A 26,803-nucleotide genomic window follows, 5' to 3' on the forward strand; every position below is an offset into this window, starting at 1 on the left:
ATGGGGACCTCATGCCGGGTATAGATTTTGTGTTTGAAGACGGTTGTACGGCCGAGTGTAAGAGTACAGACTGTTCAGGTCCAACATCTGGGAGAGCTGCCACCTTTCATCATCCGACAGACATGCCTGTTCCACTGCTTGTTTGATGTAGAAATCCGCATCAGGTTTGTTTTTGCTCTCGGATAGAAGGGGGGGTACGGCGGTAATCAGGGTGATAGTTGGGTTCTCAGACTTCACTGGTGGAACATGTTTTTGTCTTTGTCTCTTTATATTTTCTCTGTCTCTGACTTGACCTTGTCCGGACTCTGCATAATGTAGCAGGCTCCAACCTGAAATCAGTGCATTACCAGGTTGAAATGGATGAGGCTGAGAATAGTCAGAGTGCAGCCGATAGGAGGTTTCGGACATTGATGGTCAGTCCACTGAAGAACAGGAAGTCTAGGTCAAAGACTACAGCAAATGCATGGCTTGAATCTGCAAGAATAGCCACAGGAAGGTTAATAGTCTCACCAGGCAGTTTTATTATTATACTAATCCAGCCCAAGGGGGTGGTAGGTTCTCCATTGGCCAAGTACAATGGTCCCTCCTCCCATGTCTGTAGCTCCTCATGAGGTAATGCCATGTTCTGCCACAGGGCCTCTTGCATCAGGGTGTAAGATGCCCCTGTGTCGATTATGGCCTTCCCTCTCCAGTTCCTAACAGTCAGAGGAATAGGAATAAGACCGCTAGCTGTGCTGTCTAAAGGCTTCATGGTGGGCATTAAGGCTGACCCAATTGTATTCAAGCCACCACACCTGTCTAGACTTTCAGTCTTCGGTCCTTTCTGACCTTTTCCTGAATCCTGACGCTGGACATAGAGCGGGCAAGAATCTGGAGGATGTTGGACTTTACACCTCCAACACATAACTGGACATTTGTCCTGGATCTTGGGTACAAATATCTAAGACGGTTTAGCCCCAGGAGAGTTATGGGTATACTGGGATGAGGGAACGGGGTTTTTAGTTTGGAGGTGGTGCTTCCAGTCCTTCTCAAACTGAGTCCCAAGACGCACCAGATCATCCACGTTCTGCACACGTTCTCGAAGTTGACTAGCAAGGCGGGAACCATGTTCTTAAGAAGGAGTTTGACCATCTCCTGCTCAGTAATGTCAGCCTTCCATCTCCTACATAGAACTCGATAAGAGAAGGCAAAGTTCCGTATTGGGACGTATACGAACACGTTCTGCCAGTTCATCCCCATAGTCCTCTGAGAGGAAGGCTAAGAGGAATATTTTTTGAAACTCCTCCCAGGTTGACACATGTTCACGGGCTATCTCCCACCAGTCTCTTGCTGTACCATGGAGAACACTGCGGAGGGTGGCAAGAACCTCCAAGTCAGTAAGGGGCCGGATAGAAAGAAAATCATTACACTTAGATAAGAAAAACAGTGGATCAACATCATCTTCTGGGCTGCCAAAAGTGGGGAAAAGTAGTTTGATAGGGAGGAAGCGCTCTAGAGGAGGCATGACAGTGGCAGTGGGAGTTCTGTTGTTTAACAGTATCTTCAGAGGGGTTCTTGTAGTGCTACCTGTTCCTATTCCATTACTGGCCAAGCCAGTGGCAGAGGTAAAACCTGAGGGAGGTGCAGAAGATTTGTCCAGAAGGGAAAAGCACTACATTACCTCCTGGTGCAGCCCTTCCAGTTGAAGGTCTGTGGCCTTCTGTGCTTTTTCCATCTCATTAACGGTGTCCTTTTGAGTCTGTTCAATCAAAAATCGTAGTTCCCCTGTGAGAGAGTTCTTCATGTCCTCCATAACTTCCTTCAGATAAGAACACACTCTCTTCACAACAGAGGCTGACTCCTCTGCTCTCTGTTTTTGTTCCTCCTCAAGAAAGATTATGACTTGATGATGGTTAGTTTCCATTTGTGTTCACACCGATGCTATGAGAGAGCTATGAGAGATGGGAGAAGTGTTAAGTCCTCATGACTGAGTGTGTCTCTGATGCATTAGGATACCCAGGCCAAGCAGACAGGATACAGCCTTCACCAGCTCCAGGGGAATAAGGCCCACGGTACAGAACGCTGCGGAATGCTGTACAAGAAGAGTGAGGGGTGAGTGGACAGAGCTTTAATCACCAATTTGGCCTCTGGTACACAGAGCCAAGAGGAGCTGTTTGTTTCCCCGACAAAGGCAGGGAAATGTGGTTTTCATCGAGGCGTTGGGGTAATATGATGTAATATGCCTTATCACATACATCATTCCATTTGCTGTTCATGAAATGGTATGGTTTGGTATTTTATTAGCTGTTGTGAAAGCAGTAGCTACTCTTCCTGGGGTCCACACATAACATGAAACATTACATAATACAGAACATTAATAGACAAGAACATTAAGGACAGAACTACATACATTTAAAAAAGGACATGTAGCCTTCATATCAATATGTACACACAAACTATCTAGGTCAAATAGGGGAGAGGAGTTGTGCTGTGAGGTGTTGCTTTATATGTTATTTTAAACCAGGTTTGCTGTTTATTTGAACAATATGAGATGGGAGTTCCATGCAATAATGACTCTATATAATGGCTCTATATAATGCTGTACTCTTTCTGGAATTTGTTCTGGATTTAGTTGTGGTTTGTGATATAGAAGCTGTGCCGTAGAGGAATAGAGTGTTCTAGTGAAATAATGAATGTTTACTCTTCTTCAGTCTCAGGAAGGTGTGGCAAAAGAGGAAGTGTTCGGTGAAGAACGGGTTCCTGACTATCTCCCATGGAACGGTAAGAGACTTCCTGTTTTTGTCTTCTCCTATTGGTCACTCACTTTCCTTCATGCATGCTGTCATGCATGGCCCTCTCCTTACGGTCTGAATATACAGTACATACTACATGTCAGTCAGTGGGATTCTGTAAGGTCTTTATTTTGGACACATTTCTTCCATAAATTGGAAAAAAATAAGATGTGGACAACGAAGTACAATTATTATTATGACCTTTTTTTTTAAAGAGCCAAACAACATGTTAGGAGAGAGCAAGAAGAAGAGAAAGATCAACAGAAGGAAGAGCATAAGCAAAAGGATGATAGACAGAATGGTGGGAAGAGGAATTTAACTCTTCATTTTCTGGTTGGCAGGCGGGGTGATTTCATTACTACCCCAGTACTCTCAAACTTGACTGGATTCCTGTTGACCTCTTCTAGGAATCCAATCACAAACCAGTACAAGCTCTTTTGGGCAAGACTTTCCTCTTGACAACATTACCCTGAGCTCCAACGTTATTGTCCTAACGACATAGTATTGTCTCAGTTGTGATCACAGAATGTCGTGACTGATCATTTCAGTAACAACCCTGTGTCAGGTCCTAAAACCTCTACGATTATTGCAGCTTCTCGCCAGACACAATACTGAGATATTGTTTGAAAGCTAAAATTCCCCCTGAGCCTGGCTTCCACAGTGAATTCCCCCTGAGCCTGGCTTCCACAGTGAATTCCCCCTGAGCCTGGCTTCCGCAGTGAATTCCCCCTGAGCCTGGCTTCCGCAGTGAATTCCCCCTGAGCCTGGCTTCCGCAGTGAATTCCCCCTGAGCCTGGCTTCCGCAGTGGATTCCCCCTGAGCATGGCTTCCACAGTGAATTCCCCCTGAGCCTGGCTTCCGCAGTGAATTCCCCCTGAGCCTGGCTTCCGCAGTGAATTCCCCCTGAGCCTGGCTTCCGCAGTGAATTCCCCCTGAGCCTGGCTTCCGCAGTGAATTCCCCCTGAGCCTGGCTTCCGCAGTGAATTCCCCCTGAGCCTGGCTTCCGCAGTGAATTCCCCCTGAGCCTGGCTTCCGCAGTGAATTCCCCCTGAGCCTGGCTTCCGCAGTGAATTCCCCCTGAGCCTGGCTTCCGCAGTGAATTCCCCCTGAGCCTGGCTTCCGCAGTGAATTCCCCCTGAGCCTGGCTTCCGCAGTGAATTCCCCCTGAGCCTGGCTTCCGCAGTGAATTCCCCCTGAGCCTGGCTTCCGCAGTGAATTCCCCCTGAGCCTGGCTTCCGCAGTGAATTCCCCCTGAGCCTGGCTTCCGCAGTGAATTCCCCCTGAGCCTGGCTTCCACAGGAAATTGTCCCTGAGCCTGGTATCCACAGTGAATTGTCCCTGAGCATCAAATCAAATTGTATTAGTCACATGCGCCGAATACAACAGGTGTGTAGACAGTGAAATGCTTATTTACAAGCCCCTAACCAACAATGCAGTTTAAAAAATATAAATAAGAAATAAAAAGAACAAGTAATTAAAGAGCAGCAGCAAAATAACAATGGCGAGACTATACACAGGGGGTACCAGTACAGAGTCAATGTGTCGGGGCACTAGTTAGTCGAGCTAATTGAGGTAACATGTACATGTAGGTAGAGTTATTAAAGTGACTGCATAGATAATACCAGAGAGTAGCAGCGACGTAAAAGGGGTGGGGGGGTTGGCAATGCAAATAGTCTGAGTAGCCATTTGAAATAGAGTTTCCACAGTGAATTTGTCCAGTGATAATGGAAGAAAAGGATCACATTTCTTCTGTTTCCCTGCATTTCACATTAAATAACTGGACAGTAATTGTGTGACAACACTGCTGTTCTTTGGGCCTTTACAGAGATGTGGCTGTAAGCCAACGATACATTTCTAGAAGGCTGCTGCATTTGACGTTCTCTTTTTATTTTTTAAAGAATGTTTTTTATTAAAAGTAATTTTACTGTTTGGCATTACCCAACTGGGAAAGTGGCATGAATACAATATGAGCAACTTCAGCAGTCTGGCCCCCTCGGTTCTCTTACTCTTCTTTGCTCCTCTCTCATAGGCTAACACACCACCAGCAAAACTCAACCTGCTAACCTGTCAAGTGAAGCGTAACCCGGACGAGAAGAAAAGCTTTGATCTCTTTTCACGTAACTAAAGCAGCACTTTGATGCTCCATCTCAAACCTCTGCAACACTAGTCTGAATATCTAGCTACAATAACAAAAGCATGATAGAAAACTATTCCCTAGACTCTATGATATGATAGTTATTGAATGACAGACATGTATCTTCCATCGAGTCTCTTAGCATCTCTTACTGCAAGTGCCAGTTGCATGTTGCTCAATCAGCCTATTATTTGTCTAAACAGATGACAGAACCTATCACTTTCAAGCTGAGGATGAGGCAGAGTGTCAGATGTAAGTACTGTGCCTGTCTGTGCCTTTTGCACTATGCAAGTTTGTGTGTGAACGTGGTGTGTACATCATTATGTCTGTACATGATACAGGTGGTACATGTAATTGGTCTCTCAGATTCTCTTTCAAGTTTTTCGCATCACTAATGGAACCCTATTCCCCATAGGGCTCTGGTCAAAGGTAGTGCACTACATAGGGAATAGGGTGCCATATGGGACTCAACCTTTGCCCTCAGAGCTTACTGGTTCTCTCTGCTGCCTGTGTTTTCAGATGGATCTCAGTCCTGCAGAACAGTAAGGAGGAAGCCCTGAACGATGCCTTCAAAGGAGACCAGGACGAGGGAGGGGAGAACAACATAGTCCAGGAGCTGACCAAGGCCATCGTCAGCGAGGTCAAGAGGATGAGCGGAAACGATGTGTGCTGCGACTGCGGAGCGCCCAGTGAGTGACACACAGAGCATGCTGGGAAAAGGCAGCATGAACCTTCCTCCCAGAAGGTTATTATATCAAAGTGAAGAATGCACAGTCTACATATGTGATGTATGTGAATGTGTGAGGGTCTGACATGGGTTTAGTCATTTACAGGGCTGAATGTACAATGGTTTGATAATTGATGTGCTGCACACACATTCTTAGGATTCTTTGTTAGGTCAGTCAGATTAGTTCTGCAAAGACAGAAGAAAGAGTGTTGGCTGTTCAGGCCGTCTGATGTTACTGAAATCCCACTGGGCCTATACACCGAGTGTACAAAACATTAGGAACACCTACTCTTTCCCTGACATAGACTGACCTGGTGAATCCAGGCAAAAGCTATGATCCCTTATTGATGTCACTTACTAAATCCACTTCAAACAGTGTAGATGAAGGGGAGGAGACAGGTTAACGAAGTATTTTAAGCCTTGATACAATTGAGACATGGATTGTGTATGTGTGCCATTTAGAGGGTAAATGGGCAAGAATAGAGTAGAGTAGAATTTACACTCATAGGACACTGAAAATAGTGCATCAATAAACTACAGCTCCTTCTAAGGAGTGGAACATTATTTAACGGTGCTATTTCAGGTGAGAACTTATAATGGGATCACCCTAGTCTTTTTTCTTTTTATTCTTTTTTAAAGTCATTTTCAAGTTTATTGGGACAGCGACATTTGAGAAAGACAGGAAAATGAAGAGGAGAAATGGTGTGCCTCTCTGCCAGCGCTGGCATACAGATGTAGGATCTTAATTTGATCAATCTTTTGTTGCAGAGAATTTTCCTGTGCAGGAGGAAATGCAAACTTGTGCTTATTCAAGGTTTAAAAAGGCTTCTAAAGTGTGTACTTTCCACTTTAAAATGTCAAGACTTGATTTGCCCTAATGAAAAATGTATCAACTCCTACAAAAAATGGCCATTTATTATAATCCCCATAATAATTCACATTTCCTGTTGCTGCAGGATTATTTTCCTGCTGTAGAAAACTGGGTCAAATTAAGATCCTACATCTCTACATGTGTGCCCCGAGGCAATGTTAGCTAGCGCCAGACCACCCCGGGATACAGCACACTAGTCTTAACACTGATAATATCCTCTATATCTGTCTTCAGATCCCACCTGGCTCTCCACTAACCTGGGAGTGCTCATCTGCATCGAGTGTTCTGGAATCCACAGGGAGATGGGCGTCCACTACTCTAGAATACAGTCTCTCACACTGGACGTCCTGGGAACCTCAGAGCTCCTGGTAGATACTACAGGCTTTTAGGATTGTATTTGACAGACTTTTGTACTATAGTATAGTTAAATCTGGGACCAGGCTAGATTAATAAAGGCTGAGCAGATACGACATTGACGTGTGCTCTACCTGGTCTTCCCCAGCTGGCTAAGAATGTAGGGAACGCAGGTTTCAATGAGATCATGGAGGCGGACCTGTCTGCACAGAGCGTGACTAAACCCAACCCCTCCAGTGACATGTAAGTGACAGACTGCAGGGCAGGCCACACAAAACAGGAACAACCCTGAATAGATTTCATTTCACATTAAGTCGAAATGCGTTTCACTTCTTTTTTTATACTGTTTATAGTCCTGAGTGTCTTAGGTTGTGTCCAAAATGACACACAATTCAATGGGCCCTGGTCTACAGACACCCTAGTTCGAATCCAGGTTATATCACAACCAGCCGTGATTGGGAGTCCCATAGGGTGGCACAGAATTTGGCTGGTGTAGGCCATCATTGTAATTAAGAATTAGTTCTTAACTGACTTGCCTCGTAAAATAAAGGTTAAATAAAAACATTTTTTACAAATAAAAGTAGTGCACTGTGTTGTTGAGGGGAGGACGGCTCATAATAATGGATGGAACCGAGTGAATGGAATGGCAACAAATCATGTGTTTGATACCATTCTACCCCTTCCACTCCAGCCATTACCACAAGCCCGTCCTCCCCAATTAAGGTGCCACCAACCTCCTGTGCACTAATATATAAGGGAGAGGGGTGCCAATTTGTACGCAGGTTTGCAGGTTTCCCGTCTCTTTCCTGGTATTTGATCATCTATCTGTCTGGGCTCTTGTCTCCCTCAGGCAGACGAGGAAGGACTATATCACAGCCAAGTACACGGAGAAGCGTTTTGCTCAGAGGAAGTGTGCGGACGTGGCGTCCAGGCTGCACGTCCTGTGTGAGGCAGTGAAGACCCGAGACATCCTCTCTCTCATCCAGGTCTATGCTGAAGGAGTGGACCTGATGGAGACCATCCCGCTGGCCAATGAGCATGTGAGATGATTGACACTGCTGCGTTCTAAATGGCACCCTATTTCGTACATAGTCCACTACTTTTCACCAGAGCACTATGGGCCCTGGTCAAAAATAGTGCACCATATAGGGAATAGGGTGCCATTTGGGAAGTAGACATTGCCTTCTAACAGTGACATGAGAGAAACATTAGTCTTGAAGTTCCTCATGGACTTAAAAAGCATGACTGGTTTTTCTAGTTTTTGTGTGATTTGTTTTTGTGTGATTTGTCATATTTGAATGCCACTGATTGGTAGGTATATTGGCTATATGTTTCTATCTCTGATGTTGTCGAACTGTTGTCTTGAGTTGTCATTGTTTCATGCCCTCAGGAACCGGGTGAGACAGCACTACACCTAGCAGTACGAATGGTGGACCGCAACTCCCTCCATATTGTGGACTTCCTGGCCCAAAATAGGTACTAAAGTACTGGGTGAAAAGATGCTGGTTTTTATAGCTTATAGTAGCAGAAGCAAACAAGCTCTCAGATATCAAATGTGAAGAGGGGAAGTTATTTAACAGCATATAATGAAATATTTAGATAGGAGCAGAAGTTGTTCTCCCAATTACTGTCAATATCAATGAATGGCAGTGTTGCCCCCTTGTGGTGATAGTTCTCAGCTGCGTGTCTCACTTAACTTTTCTTTTTAGGTTCCAAAAGTCCTCACAAGGATAGTAAAATAAGGCTTTTTAGGCTTAGGGGTTAGGTTTAGTGTTAGGGTAAGGGGTTAGGTTTAGTGTTAGGGTAAGGGGTTAGGTTTAGTGTTAGGGTAAGGGGTTAGGTTTAGTGTTAGGGTAAGGGGTTAGGTTTAGTGTTAGGGTAAGGGGTTAGGTTTAGTGTTAGGGTAAGGGGTTAGGTTTAGTGTTAGGCTTAGGGGTTAGGTTTAGTGTTAGGGTAAGGGGTTAGGTTTAGTGTTAGGGTAAGGGGTTAGGTTTAGTGTTAGGCTTAGGGGTTAGGTTTAGTGTTAGGGTAAGGGGTTAGGTTTAGTGTTAGGGTAAGGGGTTAGGTTTAGTGTTAGGGTAAGGGGTTAGGTTTAGTGTTAGGGTAAGGGGTTAGGTTTAGTGTTAGGGTAAGGGGTTAGGTTTAGTGTTAGGGTAAGGGGTTAGGTTTAGTGTTAGGGTAAGGGGTTAGGTTTAGTGTTAGGGTAAGGGGTTAGGTTTAGTGTTAGGCTTAGGGGTTAGGTTTAGTGTTAGGGTAAGGGGTTAGGTTTAGTGTTAGGCTTAGGGGTTAGGTTTAGTGTTAGGGTAAGGGGTTAGGTTTAGTGTTAGGCTTAGGGGTTAGGTTTAGTTTAGTGTTAGGGTAAGGGGTTAGGTTTAGTGTTAGGGTAAGGGGTTAGGTTTAGTGTTAGGGTAAGGGGTTAGGTTTAGTGTTAGGGTAAGGGGTTAGGTTTAGTGTTAGGGTAAGGGGTTAGGTTTAGTGTTAGGGTAAGGGGTTTAGTGTTAGGGTAAGGGGTTAGGTTAGTGTTAGGGTAAGGGGTTAGGTTTAGTGTTAGGGTAAGGGGTTAGGTTTAGTGTTAGGGTAAGGGGTTAGGTTTAGTGTTAGGGTAAGGGGTTAGGTTTAGTGTTAGGGTAAGGGGTTAGGTTTAGTGTTAGGGTAAGGGGTTAGGTTTAGTGTTAGGGTAAGGGGTTAGGTTTAGTGTTAGGGTAAGGGGTTAGGTTTAGTGTTAGGGTAAGGGGTTAGGTTTAGTGTTAGGGTAAGGGGTTAGGTTTAGTGTTAGGGTAAGGGGTTAGGTTAGTGTTAGGGTAAGGGGTTAGGTTTAGTGTTAGGGTAAGGGGTTAGGTTTAGTGTTAGGGTAAGGGGTTAGGTTAGTGTTAGGGTAAGGGGTTAGGTTTAGTGTTAGGGTAAGGGGTTAGGTTTAGTGTTAGGGTAAGGGGTTAGGTTTAGTGTTAGGGTAAGGGGTTAGGTTTAGTGTTAGGGTAAGGGGTTAGGTTTAGTGTTAGGGTAAGGGGTTAGGTTTAGTGTTAGGGTAAGGGGTTAGGTTTAGTGTTAGGGTAAGGGGTTAGGTTTAGTGTTAGGGTAAGGGGTTAGGTTTAGTGTTAGGGTAAGGGGTTAGGTTTAGTGTTAGGGTAAGGGGTTAGGTTTAGTGTTAGGGTAAGGGGTTAGGTTTAGTGTTAGGGTAAGGGGTTAGGTTTAGTGTTAGGGTAAGGGGTTAGGTTTAGTGTTAGGGTAAGGGGTTAGGTTTAGTGTTAGGGTAAGGGGTTAGGTTTAGTGTTAGGGTAAGGGGTTAGGTTTAGTGTTAGGGTAAGGGGTTAGGTTTAGTGTTAGGGTAAGGGGTTAGGTTTAGTGTTAGGGTAAGGGGTTAGGTTTAGTGTTAGGGTAAGGGGTTAGGTTTAGTGTTAGGGTAAGGGGTTAGGTTTAGTGTTAGGGTAAGGGGTTAGGTTTAGTGTTAGGGTAAGGGGTTAGGTTTAGTGTTAGGGTAAGGGGTTAGGAATTAGGGTTTTGGGATTAAGGTTTTTTTAAGAGTATTGTTTTAGGGTTAGGGTTAGGGTTAGGAAAAATACATGGGTATACATTTTTTGTCCCCCACTTGGATAGTAAAACCAACGTGTGTGTGTCTCTCTCTCTGTCTGTAATTCTGTCCGTGTGTGTGTGTGTGTCTCTCTCTGTCTGTAATTCTGTCCGTGTGTGTGTGTGTCTCTCTCTCTGTCTGTAATTCTGTCCGTGTGTGTGTAAGTGGGAACCTGGAGAAGCAGACAGCCAAAGGGAGCACGGCACTGCACTACTGCTGCCTGACCGACAACAGTGAGTGTCTCAAACTGCTACTGCGGGGCAGGGCCTCAGTCAGTATTGGTAAGTACCCTCATAGGATCATCTGCATCCCAAATGGCACCCTATTTCCTATGTAGTGCACTACTTTTAATCAGGGCTCATAGGGCTCTAGTCAAAAGTAGTGCACTATATATGGAATAGGGTGCAATATGGGATACAAACCCATCAACAAATGATAAAGGGCTGGTCAAGTCCCATAGAAACACGTTATTGAAGCTCTGGTTGGTTTGTCTGTCTCTGTGTGCAGCCAACGAGGCAGGAGAAACACCAATGGACATCGCCAAGCGCCTCAAACATACGCAGTGTGAGGAGCTGGTGAGTGTAGGCTTGCAATGTAATCTGAAGGTCATAGACATTTTAACACAATGACTGTATCCCAATTCTCCACCCTTTTCCCAACGTGTTAACTTGCACACTTCTCGTCGTGGATTTAACAATAGAGAAAACTCCCCCCATTCTCCACCATTCTCCACCATTCTTATGCTTTTAAATCCATGACAGGGAGAGGGCAAAGGCACACTTTTGGAAAAGGGTGGAGGATTAGGAAACAGCCTATAAAAATACGATGATCCTCTTTATTAGAGGGTCCATGGTGCCATATGATCAAGATGGGTAACAGCAGATAGAGGTTGACTGTACGTTTGTTGTCTTTGTGGTGTTCAGCTGACCCAGGCCGAGACGGGGAAGTTCAACGTCCACGTGCATGTGGAGTATGAGTGGCGGCTCAGCAACGACGACAACCTGGACGAGAGCGAAGATGAGATGGAGGACAAGGTGAGTTAGTTGACCTTTATTTTGGTTTGATTTATTAGGATCCCCATGATGACAGACTTACGGGGGTCTGACATGCAATGAAAAAAACATTAAAAACAAACAAAAACGTTCAAATGTATATCCAGTACCAGTCAAAGGTTGGACACCTGCTCATTCCAGGGTTTTTCTTTATTTTTACTATTTTCTACATTGTAGAATAATAGTGAAGATATTAAAACTATGAAATAACACACATGGAATCATGTAGTAACCAAAAAAGTGTTAAACAAATCAAAATATATTATATATTTGAGCTTCTTCAAAGTAGCCACCCTTTGCCTTGATGACAGCTTTGCACACTCTTGGCATTCTCTCAACCAGCTTCACCTGGAAAGCTTTTCCAATAGTCTTGAAGGAGTTCCCACAAATGCTGAGCACCTGTTGGCTGCTTTTCCTTCACTCTGCGGTCCAACTCATCCTCTGCGGTCCAACTCATCCTGTTCTTGGCCAGCTGCATTTTAACTAGGTCTTTCTTTGCTGCACTTGACCATATGACTGGACAATAATCAAGATAAGATCAAGCTAGAGCCTGCAGGACTTGCTTTGTGGAGTGTGTGGGAAATTGCTGTATGGTTGAAACATCAGCATACATGGGGACACATGCTTTGTTTAATGCCAGTGGCAAGTCATTGCTAAATATAGAAAAGAGTAGAGGGCTTAGCGCTGCCCTGCGTTACATCCACTTTACATGTTTGACATTAGAGAAGCTTCCATTAAAGTAAACCCTCTGAGTTCTATTAGATACAGTAGATGACCCTGAATCCACGATATAGCAGAGGTTGAAAAGCCATAACACATACACTACCGTTCAAAAGTTTGGAGTCACTTAGAAATATCCTTGTTTTTGAAAGAAAAGCACATTTTTTGTCCATTAAAATAACATCAAATTGATCAGAAATAAAGTGTAGACATTGTCTCAACAACAGGTTGTGGTCAATAATATCAAAGGCTGCACTGAAATCTAACAGAGTGGAGGCTCTTATAGCAGCAAGGGGGGGACCAACTCCATATTAATGCCCATGATTTTGGAATGAGATGTTCGACGAGCAGGGGTCCACATACTTTTGGTCATGTGGTGTCATGTAGTGTAGTGTAGGTCATGTAGTGTATGTGTTTATGACCAGACACACTTGGTATACATATAAGCTGTTCTATGCTGTGTATGTAGGCTGTGCTATGCTGTGCATGTAGCATATCACCATCTGTTTCCAATTGTTAAAAAAGATGGCATCGATATCATTAGCAGGCTAGTAATGCTCTCTACCTGTGCGTCCTATCCCCCATAACCAGCCCATCCCCCACAGACGGTCAGAGCAGGAACGTCCTGTCAGCTGTTTCGTCCCGAGCAGTGGTCTCATGGGTCCAATGCCTGGTGGTCCCAACATGGCCTCCCTGGCCCGTGACGCAGCCAGCCTGGCCAGAGACAAGCAGAGAGCCCATCTCCCCAGCATGATGATGAACAACGAGACCTATGGCACCATCCTGGAACTCAGCCCCCCTCCCTCCGGCGTGCCAGCGTTACCGGTGGTACCCACCCCTCACCTTCCACCCAGGACAGCCACCAAAGGTCAGTCGGACGACAATGAGCATAGGTCATAGGTCATGCATTAGGTCAGGGGTGTCAAACTCAAGTCCTGGAGGGTGTCTTCTGGTTTTTGTTATATCCTTTCGTTAGGTTCTAATTATCAGAGTAAGAACTCAATGGACACTATGAAAGCTCAAACCAAGTTTATTCTTCCCAAAGGATCAAACAGCTGAATCGAACACAACATGTTTACCATAGTGGTGATATTTGTACCCCACTTTGGGTGGAGTCTGCTCCATCTCGTTAAACATTGTATCTTTATTGCTAGGCAGGAAACTAAGTGATACGGCAATAAACTTTTCCTCTCCCTTAACGTGACTTGACCTGACCTCGACCCCCTTCATCTCTAATCCATGACTCTCTCTCCCCTTATCAATGCCTGCCACGTGATCGTTTTCCCTACACTCAATACATTCCAAGCTTAATTGCATCCACCATATACCTTCTTCCTACAGATAACCATTAACCTCTGGTGTAGCCCCTCAGCTATGGCACCCCTCAGGTCTCTAGTATAACTAATGATTCATAACATTTAAAGTTCAGAAATCCAAACCCATCAGTCGCCCCTTTTTTTTTAAACATTTGACATCATACTGTTCAACATTACATAAACTTGGAAATGACTTATAAATGGACAAACGATGATAATAAAACATGAACAAAAAAATAAATAAACATGATTAACATTCACAGTGAGGTTTACAAACGCAGAGATTTATGGCTTCTGTTCTATGATCACACCATACACAATCTTATTTCCCTTTAAAACACTGATCATAACATGTGCGCTGGAGCCGTTGACTCCTTCCATTTCAACTTTCTCCGACATTATCTCACCACCGAGTCTAACGATTCACTGGTCTCATTTCCCCATGATTCTCCATAACTACCGCACCACCATGTCAATGAACAACAAAAAATGGTAAAACTTTAGGTTTGGTACCCCAATGCTAATTCCTCGTGACCCCTTCCACCCTTTCATTCCATTCTAGAAATATATTTCAGAATAAGGTGCCATAAAATGTAAATCTTTCATAATAAAACAACATAAAATGTCTCATGAGATTAAAAGCCCCCCACGGTTTTCTGAGTTACCCGGAGTGTTTGGCCAGATACTTTTTATTTGTTTCCTCTTTAGAATCCATTCCCCAGGTGTTTCGCCTAGATTCTTTAACCCAAAATACTTTTTCCTGTGGCAAATTTTGCCAATTTCTCATCATAATGAATCCGCGATATTTGAACCCTGGCTTCTATTAATAAGTTGTGCAAAACGTGTTCTCATCCGTCTTCCTTCACATAGAAACTGTAATCTCTATAAACTACTATCGATCGAACCGATACCGATACCATATGTGAAAGTTTCCTGTCCCGCTACTTTCAGAAGGTTTTGTTGCTGCTCTTTTGAAAAAGAGGCAAACGCTCGCATGGCAGCATTTCCTCCGAATGCAACAGGCTCCACTTCCACTCTACACTCATTATTCCAAAACCCCACGGCCCCACATCTAAAACAGGGATCTATCTCCCTACGCTTTGGTGTTTTTTCGCTACTTTTCTTTGTCTTACCTTGGCCATTGAAACCACTGTTAGTGACTTCCACTGTGACTGTATTAACCCATCGCACGTCTGCCAAGTGAACAGAGTTATATTCCACTTAAAGCATCCTGCTCTATTTCATCCACAGGTTTCAAACCTGCCACCAAAGCATCCTGCTCTATTTCATCCACAGGTTTCAAACCTGCCACCAAAGCATCCTGCTCTATTTCATCCACAGGTTTCAAACCTGCCACCAAAGCATCCTGCTCTATTTCATCCACAGGTTTCAAACCTGCCACCAAAGCCGAAGTGCAAATTCTGTCTTTCTGTGTCTGCGTACTTCTACTACTTCCAGGTTTATCGGTTTGTATTTTTTGTTGATAGAACGCTGACATCAAAATGTTGGCATATTGAGCTTTTGATTCTGGTTCTATGTCAAGTCACAATTGCCTCCCTGAATTCTCTATCAGATTAGAATGTTCCGTTAGCCAGGAAAAGGTGACCAATTTTATCCCGTTTGCTGAATTTTTCCCATATTCGAGCCGAATTGTTAGAATGCTTGTGCGCTTCTTTCAGCGCCTCCATGGCTTAAATCCTCTAGTTCCACTTTACAGGGAGAATCGGGGCCGTCTGTCACCATTTCAGTAGTTATAATTCCCAAACCTCTCCCGACAGTGTCCAGGGTGTTTTCTTCACTCCTGTCTCTACACCTTCTATGAACTGTTTTCCAAGGTAGAGCTACCCACTTCCCCGGAGAATAGTTATGGTATTTGTGCCTATTAATTGGTCACGGCACTTAATACCTTGTATTAGAACCAATACTACAGCGTCTGCAAATGTATTACTGGAAAATACAACCGCCCCAATAGGGCATAAACCAACCTCTCTCCTTATCGCTACTGCTCATATACTCAAATCATGTTATCTTTCTATTTTTCTAACCCACAGCTACTTGGCCCTCCAAAAATTGAGTTTGTCACCCCTGCGCTGGACCATAGGTCCTTGAAAGTGTTGCTGGAATAGTGACAAATGGTTGACCCTATGTGACAAATGGTTGACCCTAAATGGTTGACCCTATGACTGTAACCTTGCAGGTCCACGGTGGAAGCAGGCTCCTATAGAGGGGGTGGGTAGACAGAGGTCCTCCTCAGACCCCCCAGACCCTCACACCCCAGACCCCAACAGCTCCATGTATGGTAAGTGCACTATATCATACTACACAATAAATAACACAATTATAACTATGTGATGGTGTCACGATCGTCATAAGCATACTCGGACCAAAGCGCAGCGTGATCTGGGTTCCAAATATTTATTTAATGAAACGCACAAAAACAATAAAGAATAACCGAAACGTGACGTTCTGGAGTACTCACAGGCAACTACACAAAAAGAAGATCCCACAAAACACAGTGGGGAAATGCTGCCTAAATATGATCCCCAATCAGAGACAACGAAAAACAGCTGCCTCTGATTGGGAACCATACCAGGCCAACATAGAACTAAACAACCTAGAATACCCACCCTAGTCACACCCCGACCTAACCAAAATAGAGAATAAAAAGGCTCTCTATGGTCAGGGCGTGACAGATGGATAGATAGATTGATATCACTCTCCTCTCTCCATGTAGTGCTTCCTCCTACTGCTCCCCCTCCCCCTGTGAACAAGAGGACTAATGTGATGGAGCCTAGAGGCCATAAGACTGGTCCTCTACCACCTTTACCTCCAGTATTACCTGGGCCTCCAGTGCCAACGGTCATCCCAGGAGCACCAGTCCAACCAACAGCACCCCCCTTCAAACCCACACAGCCCCCTCCTGTCCCCGCACACCCCTCTCCTGTCCCCGCACACCATCCCAGCAGGAGAGCCACAGGGCCCAAGTCACCTAAATCACCGACTAGGTAAGAACTGGGGCAGAATTTATCAAGCATCTCAGAGTAAGAGTGCTAAATTAGGATCAGTTTAGTATTTTAAATCACAATGAATATGATTACGTGGATAGGGGGGACCTGATCCTAATTCAGCACTTCTACTCTGAGACGCTTCATACATATGGCCACTGACCATGTAAGGATCATGTTTTGAATTCTTAAACTGCATCCTCATTTTGTTCTCATTCAAGAGTATTGCATATTGTGTGTAGATAACATGTGGATAGATGGATACAGTAGATGGATGGATGGATGGATTGGTTTCACTCCCCATTCTCCATCTAGTGATTATCAGTTAACTAAGACCATTCATGTATGTGTGGGTTCAGTTCAGATAAACCCACTCCTAAAGGACCTCCCACCAGAACTGCTGGACCAACTGATGGACCAGGTAAACAGACAAATACAATTATTATAAAATAGTAAATAACTGGTCTGTTCTGATTCAAAGAGCTTTAATGTACAGTTGAAGTTGGAAGTTTACATACACCTTAGCCAAATACATTTAAACTCAGTTTTTCACAATTCCTGACATTTAATCAGAGTAAAAATTCCCTGTCTTAGGTCAGTTAGGAATCACCACTTTATTTTAAGAATGTGAAATGTCAGAATAATAGTAGAGAATTATTTATTTCAGCTTTTATTTCTTTCATAATATTCCCAGTGGGTCAGAAGTTTACATACACTCAATTAGTATTTGGTAGCATTGCCTTTAAATTGTTTAACTTGGGTCAAACGTTTCAGGTAGCCTTCCACAAACTTCCCACAATAAGTTGGGTGAATTTTGGCCCATTTCCTCCTGACAGAGCTGGTGTAACTGAGTCAGGTTTGTAGGCCTCCTTGCTCGCACACGCTTTTTCAGTTCTGCCCACAAATTTTCTATCGGATTGAGGTCAGGGCTTTGTGATGGCCACTCCAATACCTTGACTTTGTTGTCCTTTAGCCATTTTGCCACAACTTTGGAAGTATGCTTGGGGTCATTGTCCATTTGGAAGACCCATTTGCGACCAAGCTTTAACTTCCTGACTGATGTCTTGAGATGTTGCTTCAATATATCCACATAATTGTCCCTCCTCATGATGCCATCTATTTTGTGAAGTGCACCAGTCCCTCCTGCAGCAAAGCACCCCCACAACATGATGCTGCCACCCCCGTGCTTCACAGTTGGGATGGCGTTCTTTCGGCCCGCAAGCCTCCCCCTTTTTCCTCCAAACATAACGATGGTCATTATGGCCAAACAGTTATTTTTGTTTCATCAGACCAGAGGACATTTGTCCAAAAAGTACAATCGTTGTCCCAATGTGCAGTTGCAAACCGTAGTCTGGCTTTTTTATGGTCCTTTGCTATTGTTCTGGGATTGATTTGCACTTTTCGCACCAAAGTACGTTCACCTCTAGGAGACAGAACGCATCTCCTTCCTGAGCGGTATGGCGGCTGCGTGGTCCCATGGTGTTTATACTTGCGTACTATTGTTTGTACAGTTGAATGTGGTACCTTCGGGCATTTGGAAATTGCTCCCAAGGATGAACCAGACTTGTGGAGGTCTACCAAAAAAATTCTGAGGTCTTGGCTAATTTCTTTTGATTTTCCCATTATGTCAAGCAAAGAGGGACTGAGTTTGAAGGTAGGCCTTGAAATACATCCATAGGTACACCTCCAATTGACTCAAATGATGTCAATTAGCCTATCAGAAGCTTCTAAATCCATTACATAATTTCTGGAATTTTCCAAGCTGTTTAAAGGCACAGTCAACTTAGTATATGTAAACTTCTGACCCACTGGAATTGTGATACAGTGAATTATAAGGGAAATAATCTGTCTGTAAACAATTGTTGGAAAAATTACTTGTGTCATGCACAAAGTAGATGTCCAAAACAACTTGCAAAAACTATAGTTTGTTAACAAGAAATGTGTGGAGTGGTTGAAAAACGAGTTTTAATGATTCCAACCTAAGTGTATGTAAACTTCCGACTTCAAATGTAAAACCTTCTTCTAAACCTTCTTTTACAATTGCGGCTTTATTCTATGTGTTTGGTCAATGAATTGATGATTGCTGTCTCTGTGTGTCTTTTTGTTTGTGTGAGCAGTAAAGACTGCACCTGTACCTGGCTCCCCTCACAGCTCTGGTCCCACCCCTCCAACACTGAAGCCCCGCGCCAACCACCCTGTATGCGCCTAATATAATAATAAAATTTGCCATTTAGCAGACACTTTTATCCAAAGCAACTTATGTGTGCATACATTTTCGTATGGGTGGCCCTAGCGGGAAAGGAAACCACAATCTTGATGTTGCTAACGCCAAGCTCTACCAACTGAGCCACACAGGACCTGACCTCAGCCAATTATTAGCTCCTAACATTAGCCAATTAGAGCTGTGCAATCACTACCTCACACACAGACTATTATAGCAATACAGTAATATCATATTTACACTGATTATGATCAAGTCATATTTACAGTCTTAAGATTTACCATCAGGACTGATTGAACACAAAAATCATAAACTAACATTGTCTTGTCTCACTTTTTATTAATTGGCCTTTTTCGCACTCAGAAACAGAAACCCAAGAGAGTGAAAGCCATCTACAACTGTTCTGCTGATAACTCAGATGAGTTGACGTTCACAGAGGGAGAGGTGATCGTAGTGGATGGAGAGGAGGACCCGGAGTGGTGGGTAAGTACTGTATATATATATATATATATATATATATATACACTCACACACACTCACACTCAAGTGTTGTCATATCTGTACTACTGACTGTATCCTGTCCTGTGTATATTACAGTTTGGACATATGGAGGGGGAGCCGACCAGGAGAGGGGTCTTCCCTGTGAAATTTGTACACTTCATCACTGACTGATGCATCTGATGGTGTGACTGAAGCTGTCTCTCGCCTCTAGGCTGTCTTTATCTATGGCTGTATCAGAAGAGGCTGGTGGGAGGAGCTATAGGAGGGCAGACTCATTGTAATGGCTAGAATGGAATTGATGGAACAGAGTCAAGCATGTGATTTCCATATGTTTGATACTGTTCCATTTATTCCATTCCAGACATTATAATAAATCCGTCCTCCTACAGCTCCTCCTACCAGCCTCCACTGGTCTTTATGTGAGACTGTGAGTGAAAAAGATGTGGAATGTGCACTGTGTGTATGATGTTATTCTCATGCATCCAAACATCAAAAGAAAATGTCTGCTTCCCAAATAGTACCCTATTCCCTACATAGTGCACAACTTTTGACCAGAGTCCTATGGGTCCTGATCAATGGTAGGGCACTGTATAGGGAATGTATACTATGTGACCTGCCAACAGAATGTTCTACAATTATGGAAAATGTGTGACAAACTATGTAACAACATTAACCAAATAAGAGGCAAGGAGAAAACTGTTCAGCCCAAGTGTTGAGATTCTTCAGTTTGTTGGGACAACTGGAAATAACTGGAGAAAGATTCTGGTTAGACTATGGCTAGAATTCAATCCAATCGCACTTCGTCCACAATGTGCATTTTAAAGGCAATGTTCCCTCGTTCGCGGAGACCACATTCATGGTTTACGCTGCACATGTCTGCTTAATCAAAGATGACCTTTAAATGGTGTGTTGTCCCTCAGATCCAGTAATGTGTATTGTGTTATTAACTCAATGGGTATTGAAAGAGTAAACTCATAATGTAATAAAAAACATATTGTACAGACATTCAAAGTGTTCTACATATTACAGAGTCATTAAACTGCTGTGAATCACAAACACTTGCCACTGTGCATGGTCATCCCTGACCACCTCTGCTGATGGGAAACTGATATGTTTGATCCTAACATAGAAAAAATTCTAATTTATCAAGAAAGCATTTGTGAATATATATCATGCTATCGAAAGGGTTACAGGGTAACTCTGTATGTACATTGTTGTAGCTGTACAATCATCTTCTCTCTTGTTCTTTACAAGGTCATTAAAACTTGAAATGGCTCATTGTGTGTTTTGTCTTCAATTCATCATGTTATGACGGATCAGTATAGTGGTCACTCTACTTACGCGTACTGTAATGACAGTCCAGATGATGATGATGAGGACATGACAGATCATAGCAATCTAATAACTGCTCTTGCTGCTATGCCCTAAAATGTTGTTTCAACACTGGTGTCGTGCCGAAAATCTCCTCCCTGCCAGAACAACTCCACGTCAGGAAAGGAAACCGACATGAATAATGAATGTGTGTTATATTAACCATAGAGGAGGGAGTCAAATGTTGGAAATAAACATTTCAGAACAACTATGGCTGAATTATTATCCTTCCACTTACAAAAATACTAATCTAATAAGACATGGGAGAGATGAGGAATGTTGGAAAAGAGATTTATTTATAGACTAATACAAAATCAGTAGCAGATTTAAGTATGGGCGGCATCTTGCTGCCACCAGCGGGCGCGGCTGCTGAAGGGGGGCCTCGCCCAGGGCGCCATACAAGCTAGAACCTCCACATACACTTGAAACAAATAGCCAAATCGAAAACTGCAGACAAAAATACTTTCTGCTACTGAGATCAGTGAAATGTAGGTTAAACTGACAGAGTGAAGAGCAGAAATGTCAACTAGCAAGCAAGTCGCAGCAATGAACAACTCTGTCAATCACCGCATTCTTATCGGCAGACTCAATAACCTTAGCTTTTTAAATGACTGCCTCGCCTGGTTCACCAACTACTTCTCAGATAGAGTTCAGTGTGTCAAATCGGAGGGCCTTTTGTCCGGACCTCTGGCAGTCTCTATGGAGGGGCCACAGGGTTAAATTCTCGGGACGACTCTTTTCTCTGTATATATCAATGATGTCGCTCTTGCTGCTGGTGATTCTCTGATCCACTTCTACGCAGACGACACCATTCTGTATACATCTGGCCCTTCTTTGGACACTGTGCTAACAATCCTCCAAACGAGCTTCAATGCCATACAACACTCTGTCCGAGGCCTCCAACTGCTCTTAAACGCAAGTAAAACTAAGTGCATGCTCTTCAACTGATTGCTGCCCGCACTCTCCCGCCCGACTAGCATCACTACTCTGGACGGTTCTGACCTGGATGTAGTCTATCACAGTGCCATCCGTTTCGTCACCAAAGCCCCATATACTACCCACCACTGCGACCTGTATGCTCTTGTTGGCTGGTCCTCACTACATATTCGTCTCCAAACCCACTGGCTCCAGGTCAAGTCTACACTAGGTAAAGTCCCGCCTTATCTCAGCTCACTGATCACCATAGCAACACCCACCCGTAGCACGCACTCCAGCAGGCATATTTCACTGGTCACCCCCAAAGCCAACACTTCCTTTGGCCGCCTTTCCTTCCAGTTCTCTGCTGCCAATGACTGGAACGAATTGCAAAAATCACTGAAGCTCGAGTCTTATATCTCCCTCTCTATCTTTAAGGATCAGCTGTCAGAGCAACGTACTGATCACTGTACCTGTACTCAGCCAATCTGTAAATAGCACACCCAACTACCTCATCCCCATATTGTTATTTATCCTCTTGCTCTTTTGCACCCCACTATCTCTACTTGCACATCATCATCTGCACATCTATCACTCCAGTGTTAATGCTAAATAGTAATTATTTCACCTCCATGGCCTATTAATTGCCTTACCTCAGTTATTGTCCAAAGATGCCCAAGTGTTTTTACCGGGCTAAATATGTAGCTAGCTAGTTGGTATTTCCAAGTAGTTAGCCCACTAATTTACTATGCATTCTATGAGTTATCTTTTATTTTGCTGTCAAAATATTGCCATAATGCGTGCTTGTTCTGAATCTGTCAGAACGTCACTTTGTGTCAAAGGTCATCATCAGACAGTCGACTCCTGTTTCCCTCCAACAGTGGAGCTGGACAGGTCATGCATCATTCTGGAGTTAATGGGGACCAAAAATCATGGCAATGTAACACACCTTCAGTCATAAACTCAGCAAAAAAAAGAAACGTCCCCTCACTGTCAACTGTGTTTATTTTCAGCAAACTTAACATCTGTAAATATTTGTATGAACATAAGATTCAACAACTGAGACATAAACTGAACAAGTTCCACAGACATGTGACTAACAGAAATTGAAAAATGTGTCCCTGAACAAAGGGGGGGTCAAAATCATAGAGGGATTGTGCCTTCCTGGTGTAACTCGGGCAGTTGTTGTTGCCATCCTGTACCTTGCCATCCGGTGTGATGTTCAGATGTACCGATCCTGTGCAGGTGTTGTTACACGTGGTCTGCCACTGCGAGGCCAATCAGCTGTCCGTCCTGTCTCCCTGTAGCCCTGTCTTAGGCGTCTCACAGTACGGACATTACCATTTATTGCCCTGGCCACATCTGCAGTCCTCATGCCTCCTTGCAGCACATAGATGAACGTGCCTTTGGTGTTTTTCAGAGTCGGTAGAAAGGCCTCTTTTGTGTCCTAAGTTTTCATAACTGTGACCTTAATTGCCTACCGTCTGTAAGTTGTTAGTATCTTAACAACCGTTCCACAGGTGCATGTTTATTAATTGTTTATGGTTCATTGAACAAGCATGGGAAACAGTGTTCAAACCCTTTACAATGAAGATCTGTGAAGTTATTTGGATTTTTACGAATTATCTTTGAAAGACAGGGTCCTGAAAAAGGGACGTTTCTTTTTTGAATTTATTTGTCACACAAAATGTGTGAGTCAAACTTCAATAGAAGTAACCTGATATGCTCAATCGTTTGCAGCTGGACTGGAATTCACCAAGGACTGGATGGAACGCAGGCCCTCTCCCTGTATCGATTTGATCAACCCGGCTGAGATAGACCTGCTTCTCATCAGCGAGTCAGACTTCCTTCCCTCTCATCTGTTCTGTAAAAAACACAATACACAAAAGAAAAGTGTTTTTTAACAAGTGATTTTTATTGGACAAATCCAGGTAGTCCCCCGTTTCAGTATGGGGAAACCTAGTCAGTTGTACAACTGAATGCATTCAACTGAAATGTGTCTTCCACATTTAACCCCACCCTTCTGAATCAGAGAGGTGCGGTGGCTGCCTTAATCAACATCCACGTCATCGGCGCCCGGGGAGCAGTTGTTGTTGGGGGTTAACTGCCTTGTAGGGCAGAACGGCAGATTTTTATCTTGTCGATTTGGGAAAATCGATCTACACAGCCATGTCTTCAGGGCAAAAACTACAGGATGCTGCTGTGTAGAGATGCCATCATCCATTATGGACAATTGGGGTTCACATGGTGTCGGTGACTGTCTCCGTTTTTCCTCCAGATAACATCTCTGCAGACGACATGCTGCACACAGAGACCAACGTGGATGAGAGCATGGAGAAGATCGAGGCCATCAACCTCTACAAGGTGAAAGAGGTGTCCGGCATTATGTTATGCTGTTACCACGCGGGTCATGTCCTGGGCACAGCCATGTTTATGATGAAGATAGCAGGGGTAAAAGAGAGTACTGAGTTTAGAAAATGAGAGCTTTTTCAACTTCTTCTTGAAAGGTTCCATTGGTACATGATTTCCCATGATTTTGTCCAGTTTTATTATTCTTGAATATCTCCTCATCTCCACCTTGTTTTTGTAGATGTGCCATTATAAAGTGTAATACTCATCTCCCCAATGCATCACATGTAAACAGAATGTGTTGTATAATCTGGCCAGTAGATGGCACCCATATGCTGGACAAATGTTCCTGTACAAGGCCATTCATGCGATGTTGTTTTCCATGTCTCATCCCCGTGTTTGCCTTGGAAAAAGGCCAGGAATTTCTGCTCATCCTGGGTGAGATTCTCCAACCAGTCCCCATTTCAGCCTGCTTATAGAGCAGGGATCTTCCTCTGTTCTACAGCTCCAGTCACTCTCAATCATGGAAGAGTTCACTAGGAACCAAACGACACATGGCCTCCAATCAGAAACACACTTTTCACTTTCCGTTGCGTGCTCTAATGAACACAACCCTTCTCTAGTGTGCGTCATGACATTCCCGTCTAGTACGCATGGTCTCTGGCTGAAAGAAGTGCTGCTTACCAGACCTACATCAATGCTGTGAACGACAAGATCTGCAAGGCCATCAATGTCAACAACCCCTTTGTCTTCAAGCACATCAGCAACCTCATGGTGGGTAACATTAATCAGATGAATGTTCAGCCTCCGACCGCAAGGCACTACAGAGGGTAGTGCATACGGTCCCAGTACATCACTGGGGCCAAGCTTCCTTCCATCCAGGACCTCTATACCAGGTGGTGTCAGAGGAAGGCTCCAGCCACCCTAGTCATAGACTGTTCTCTGCTACCACACGGCAAGCGGTACCGGAGCGCCAAGTCTAGGTCCAAGAGGCTTCTAGACAGCTTCTACCCCCAAGCCATAAGACTCCTGAACAGCTAATCAAATGGCTACCCAGACTATTTGCATTGCCCCCACCCCACCACACACTGCTGCTACTCTCTGTCATTGTCTATGCATAGTCACTTTAATAACTCTACCTACATGTACCTATTATCTCGACACCGGTGCCCCCGTGCCTTGACTCTGTACGGTACCCCCAGTTAATAGCCCCGCTATTGTTATTTACTGCTGCTCTTTAATTGAGTTATTCTTGTCTCTTACTTTTTTTCCCTTAACTGGTTAAGGGCTTGTAAGTAAGTGTTTCACTGTAAGGTTGTATTCGGCATGTGACAAATAAAATTTGATTTGAGTGGCATTTTATTACTTTTTTATATATTAGGTACCAAATAGTAGATAGACTGAAACGGGGAGGGACTACCTGTACTTATTCAATAAGAAACAATTTTAATTTCCTTTGCAAATAGGTTTGCTATGGTGTGCGCTAATAATTCTGACTCTGCTGTAGCCCTCGGTCCATGCTAACTCTGCTGTAGCCCTCGGTCCATGCTAACTCTGCTGTAGCCCTCGGTCCATGCTAACTCTGATGTAGCCCTCGGTCCATGCTAACTCTGCTGTAGCCCTCGGTCCATGCTAACTCTGCTGTAGCCCTCGGTCCATGCTAACTCTGCTGTAGCCCTCGGTCCATGCTAACTCTGCTGTAGCCCTCGGTCCATGCTAACTCTGCTGTAGCCCTCGGTCCATGCTAACTCTGCTGTACCCCTCGGTCCCTGCTAACTCTGCTGTACCCCTCGGTCCCTGCTAACTCTGCTGTACCCCTCGGTCCCTGCTAACTCTGCTGTACTGCTCGGTCCCTGCTAACTCTGCTGTACCGCTCGGTCCCTGCTAACTCTGCTGTACCCCTCGGTCCCTGCTAACTCTGCTGTACCCCTCGGTCCATGCTAACTCTGCTGTAGCCCTCGGTCCCTGCTAACTCTGCTGTACCGCTCGGTCCCTGCTAACTCTGCTGTACCGCTCGGTCCCTGCTAACTCTGCTGTACCCCTCGGTCCCTGCTAACTCTGCTGTACCCCTCGGTCCATGCTAACTCTGCTGTACCGCTCGGTCCCTGCTAACTCTGCTGTACCGCTCGGTCCATGCTAACTCTGCTGTACCGCTCGGTCCCTGCTAACTCTGCTGTACCCCTCGGTCCATGCTAACTCTGCTGTACCGCTCGGCCCCTGCTAACTCTGCTGTACCCCTCGGTCCATGCTAACTCTGCTGTACCGCTCGGTCCCTGCTAACTCTGCTGTACCCCTCGGTCCCTGCTAACTCTGCTGTACCCCTCGGTCCATGCTAACTCTGCTGTACCCCTCGGTCCATGCTAACTCTGCTGTACCCCTCGGCCCATGCTAACTCTGCTGTACCCCTCGGTCCCTGCTAACTCTGCTGTACCCCTCGGTCCATGCTAACTCTGCTGTAGCCCTCTCCTCAGAGTATGGACCACTTTGATGACGGCAGGCCCAGTGTGGCGTCTCCAGATATGATGCAGAGCAGTCTGTCCTGAGAGCTGGTGCAACGACAAAAGGAACTGTCATCATCGCCGTATACTGCGTGGAGGATACCCTCACCAAGTTGGGGCTCAGTCTTCAACACGTCTTAAGTTGCCCTTTTAAAGCAGACATTGCTCAGTCACGGTGACACGTTACACCAACAATAATCCTACAGTGTGGATTCATTTCAAGCCAAACTTTGTGATGAATTATTTATAATCAAAATGACAGATAAAGAACACAATTTAACAGAATGAAGTCGTTTGAAGACTAAGCTATGAGTGTGTATGATCTGTTCATGAGTTGACTGTTTCTCTATGACTATCCACAGTACATCATGTCAGAGCCAGAGGAGATCACCACCACATCAGGACAGGAGCTGCAGATGTCAGTGGACTA

General features: G+C 44.4%; 1 protein-coding gene across 1 annotated transcript in view; it reads left to right on the plus strand.

Moving 5' to 3' along the window:
• Positions 1–20,516, plus strand: part of LOC109900598 (arf-GAP with SH3 domain, ANK repeat and PH domain-containing protein 2) — a 47,483-nt gene extending 26,967 nt beyond the window's left edge. Inside the window, exons 10-28 of the mRNA XM_020496297.2 lie at positions 1,991–2,091; positions 2,691–2,760; positions 4,801–4,888; positions 5,109–5,157; positions 5,425–5,594; positions 6,738–6,871; positions 7,006–7,100; positions 7,708–7,897; positions 8,248–8,333; positions 10,591–10,706; positions 10,933–11,000; positions 11,349–11,459; positions 12,789–13,065; positions 15,711–15,812; positions 16,248–16,518; positions 16,878–16,939; positions 18,636–18,715; positions 19,103–19,222; positions 19,337–20,516. Coding sequence (XP_020351886.2) covers positions 1,991–2,091; positions 2,691–2,760; positions 4,801–4,888; positions 5,109–5,157; positions 5,425–5,594; positions 6,738–6,871; positions 7,006–7,100; positions 7,708–7,897; positions 8,248–8,333; positions 10,591–10,706; positions 10,933–11,000; positions 11,349–11,459; positions 12,789–13,065; positions 15,711–15,812; positions 16,248–16,518; positions 16,878–16,939; positions 18,636–18,715; positions 19,103–19,222; positions 19,337–19,411 — 2,265 coding nt within the window. The 3' untranslated portion in view covers positions 19,412–20,516. The remainder of the gene's footprint in view (positions 1–1,990; positions 2,092–2,690; positions 2,761–4,800; positions 4,889–5,108; positions 5,158–5,424; positions 5,595–6,737; positions 6,872–7,005; positions 7,101–7,707; positions 7,898–8,247; positions 8,334–10,590; positions 10,707–10,932; positions 11,001–11,348; positions 11,460–12,788; positions 13,066–15,710; positions 15,813–16,247; positions 16,519–16,877; positions 16,940–18,635; positions 18,716–19,102; positions 19,223–19,336) is intronic.
• Positions 20,517–26,803: the final 6,287 nt, after the last annotated feature.

The sequence above is a fragment of the Oncorhynchus kisutch genome, linkage group LG12 (genome assembly GCF_002021735.2).
Source record: "Oncorhynchus kisutch isolate 150728-3 linkage group LG12, Okis_V2, whole genome shotgun sequence".
Classification (NCBI taxonomy): domain Eukaryota; kingdom Metazoa; phylum Chordata; class Actinopteri; order Salmoniformes; family Salmonidae; genus Oncorhynchus; species Oncorhynchus kisutch.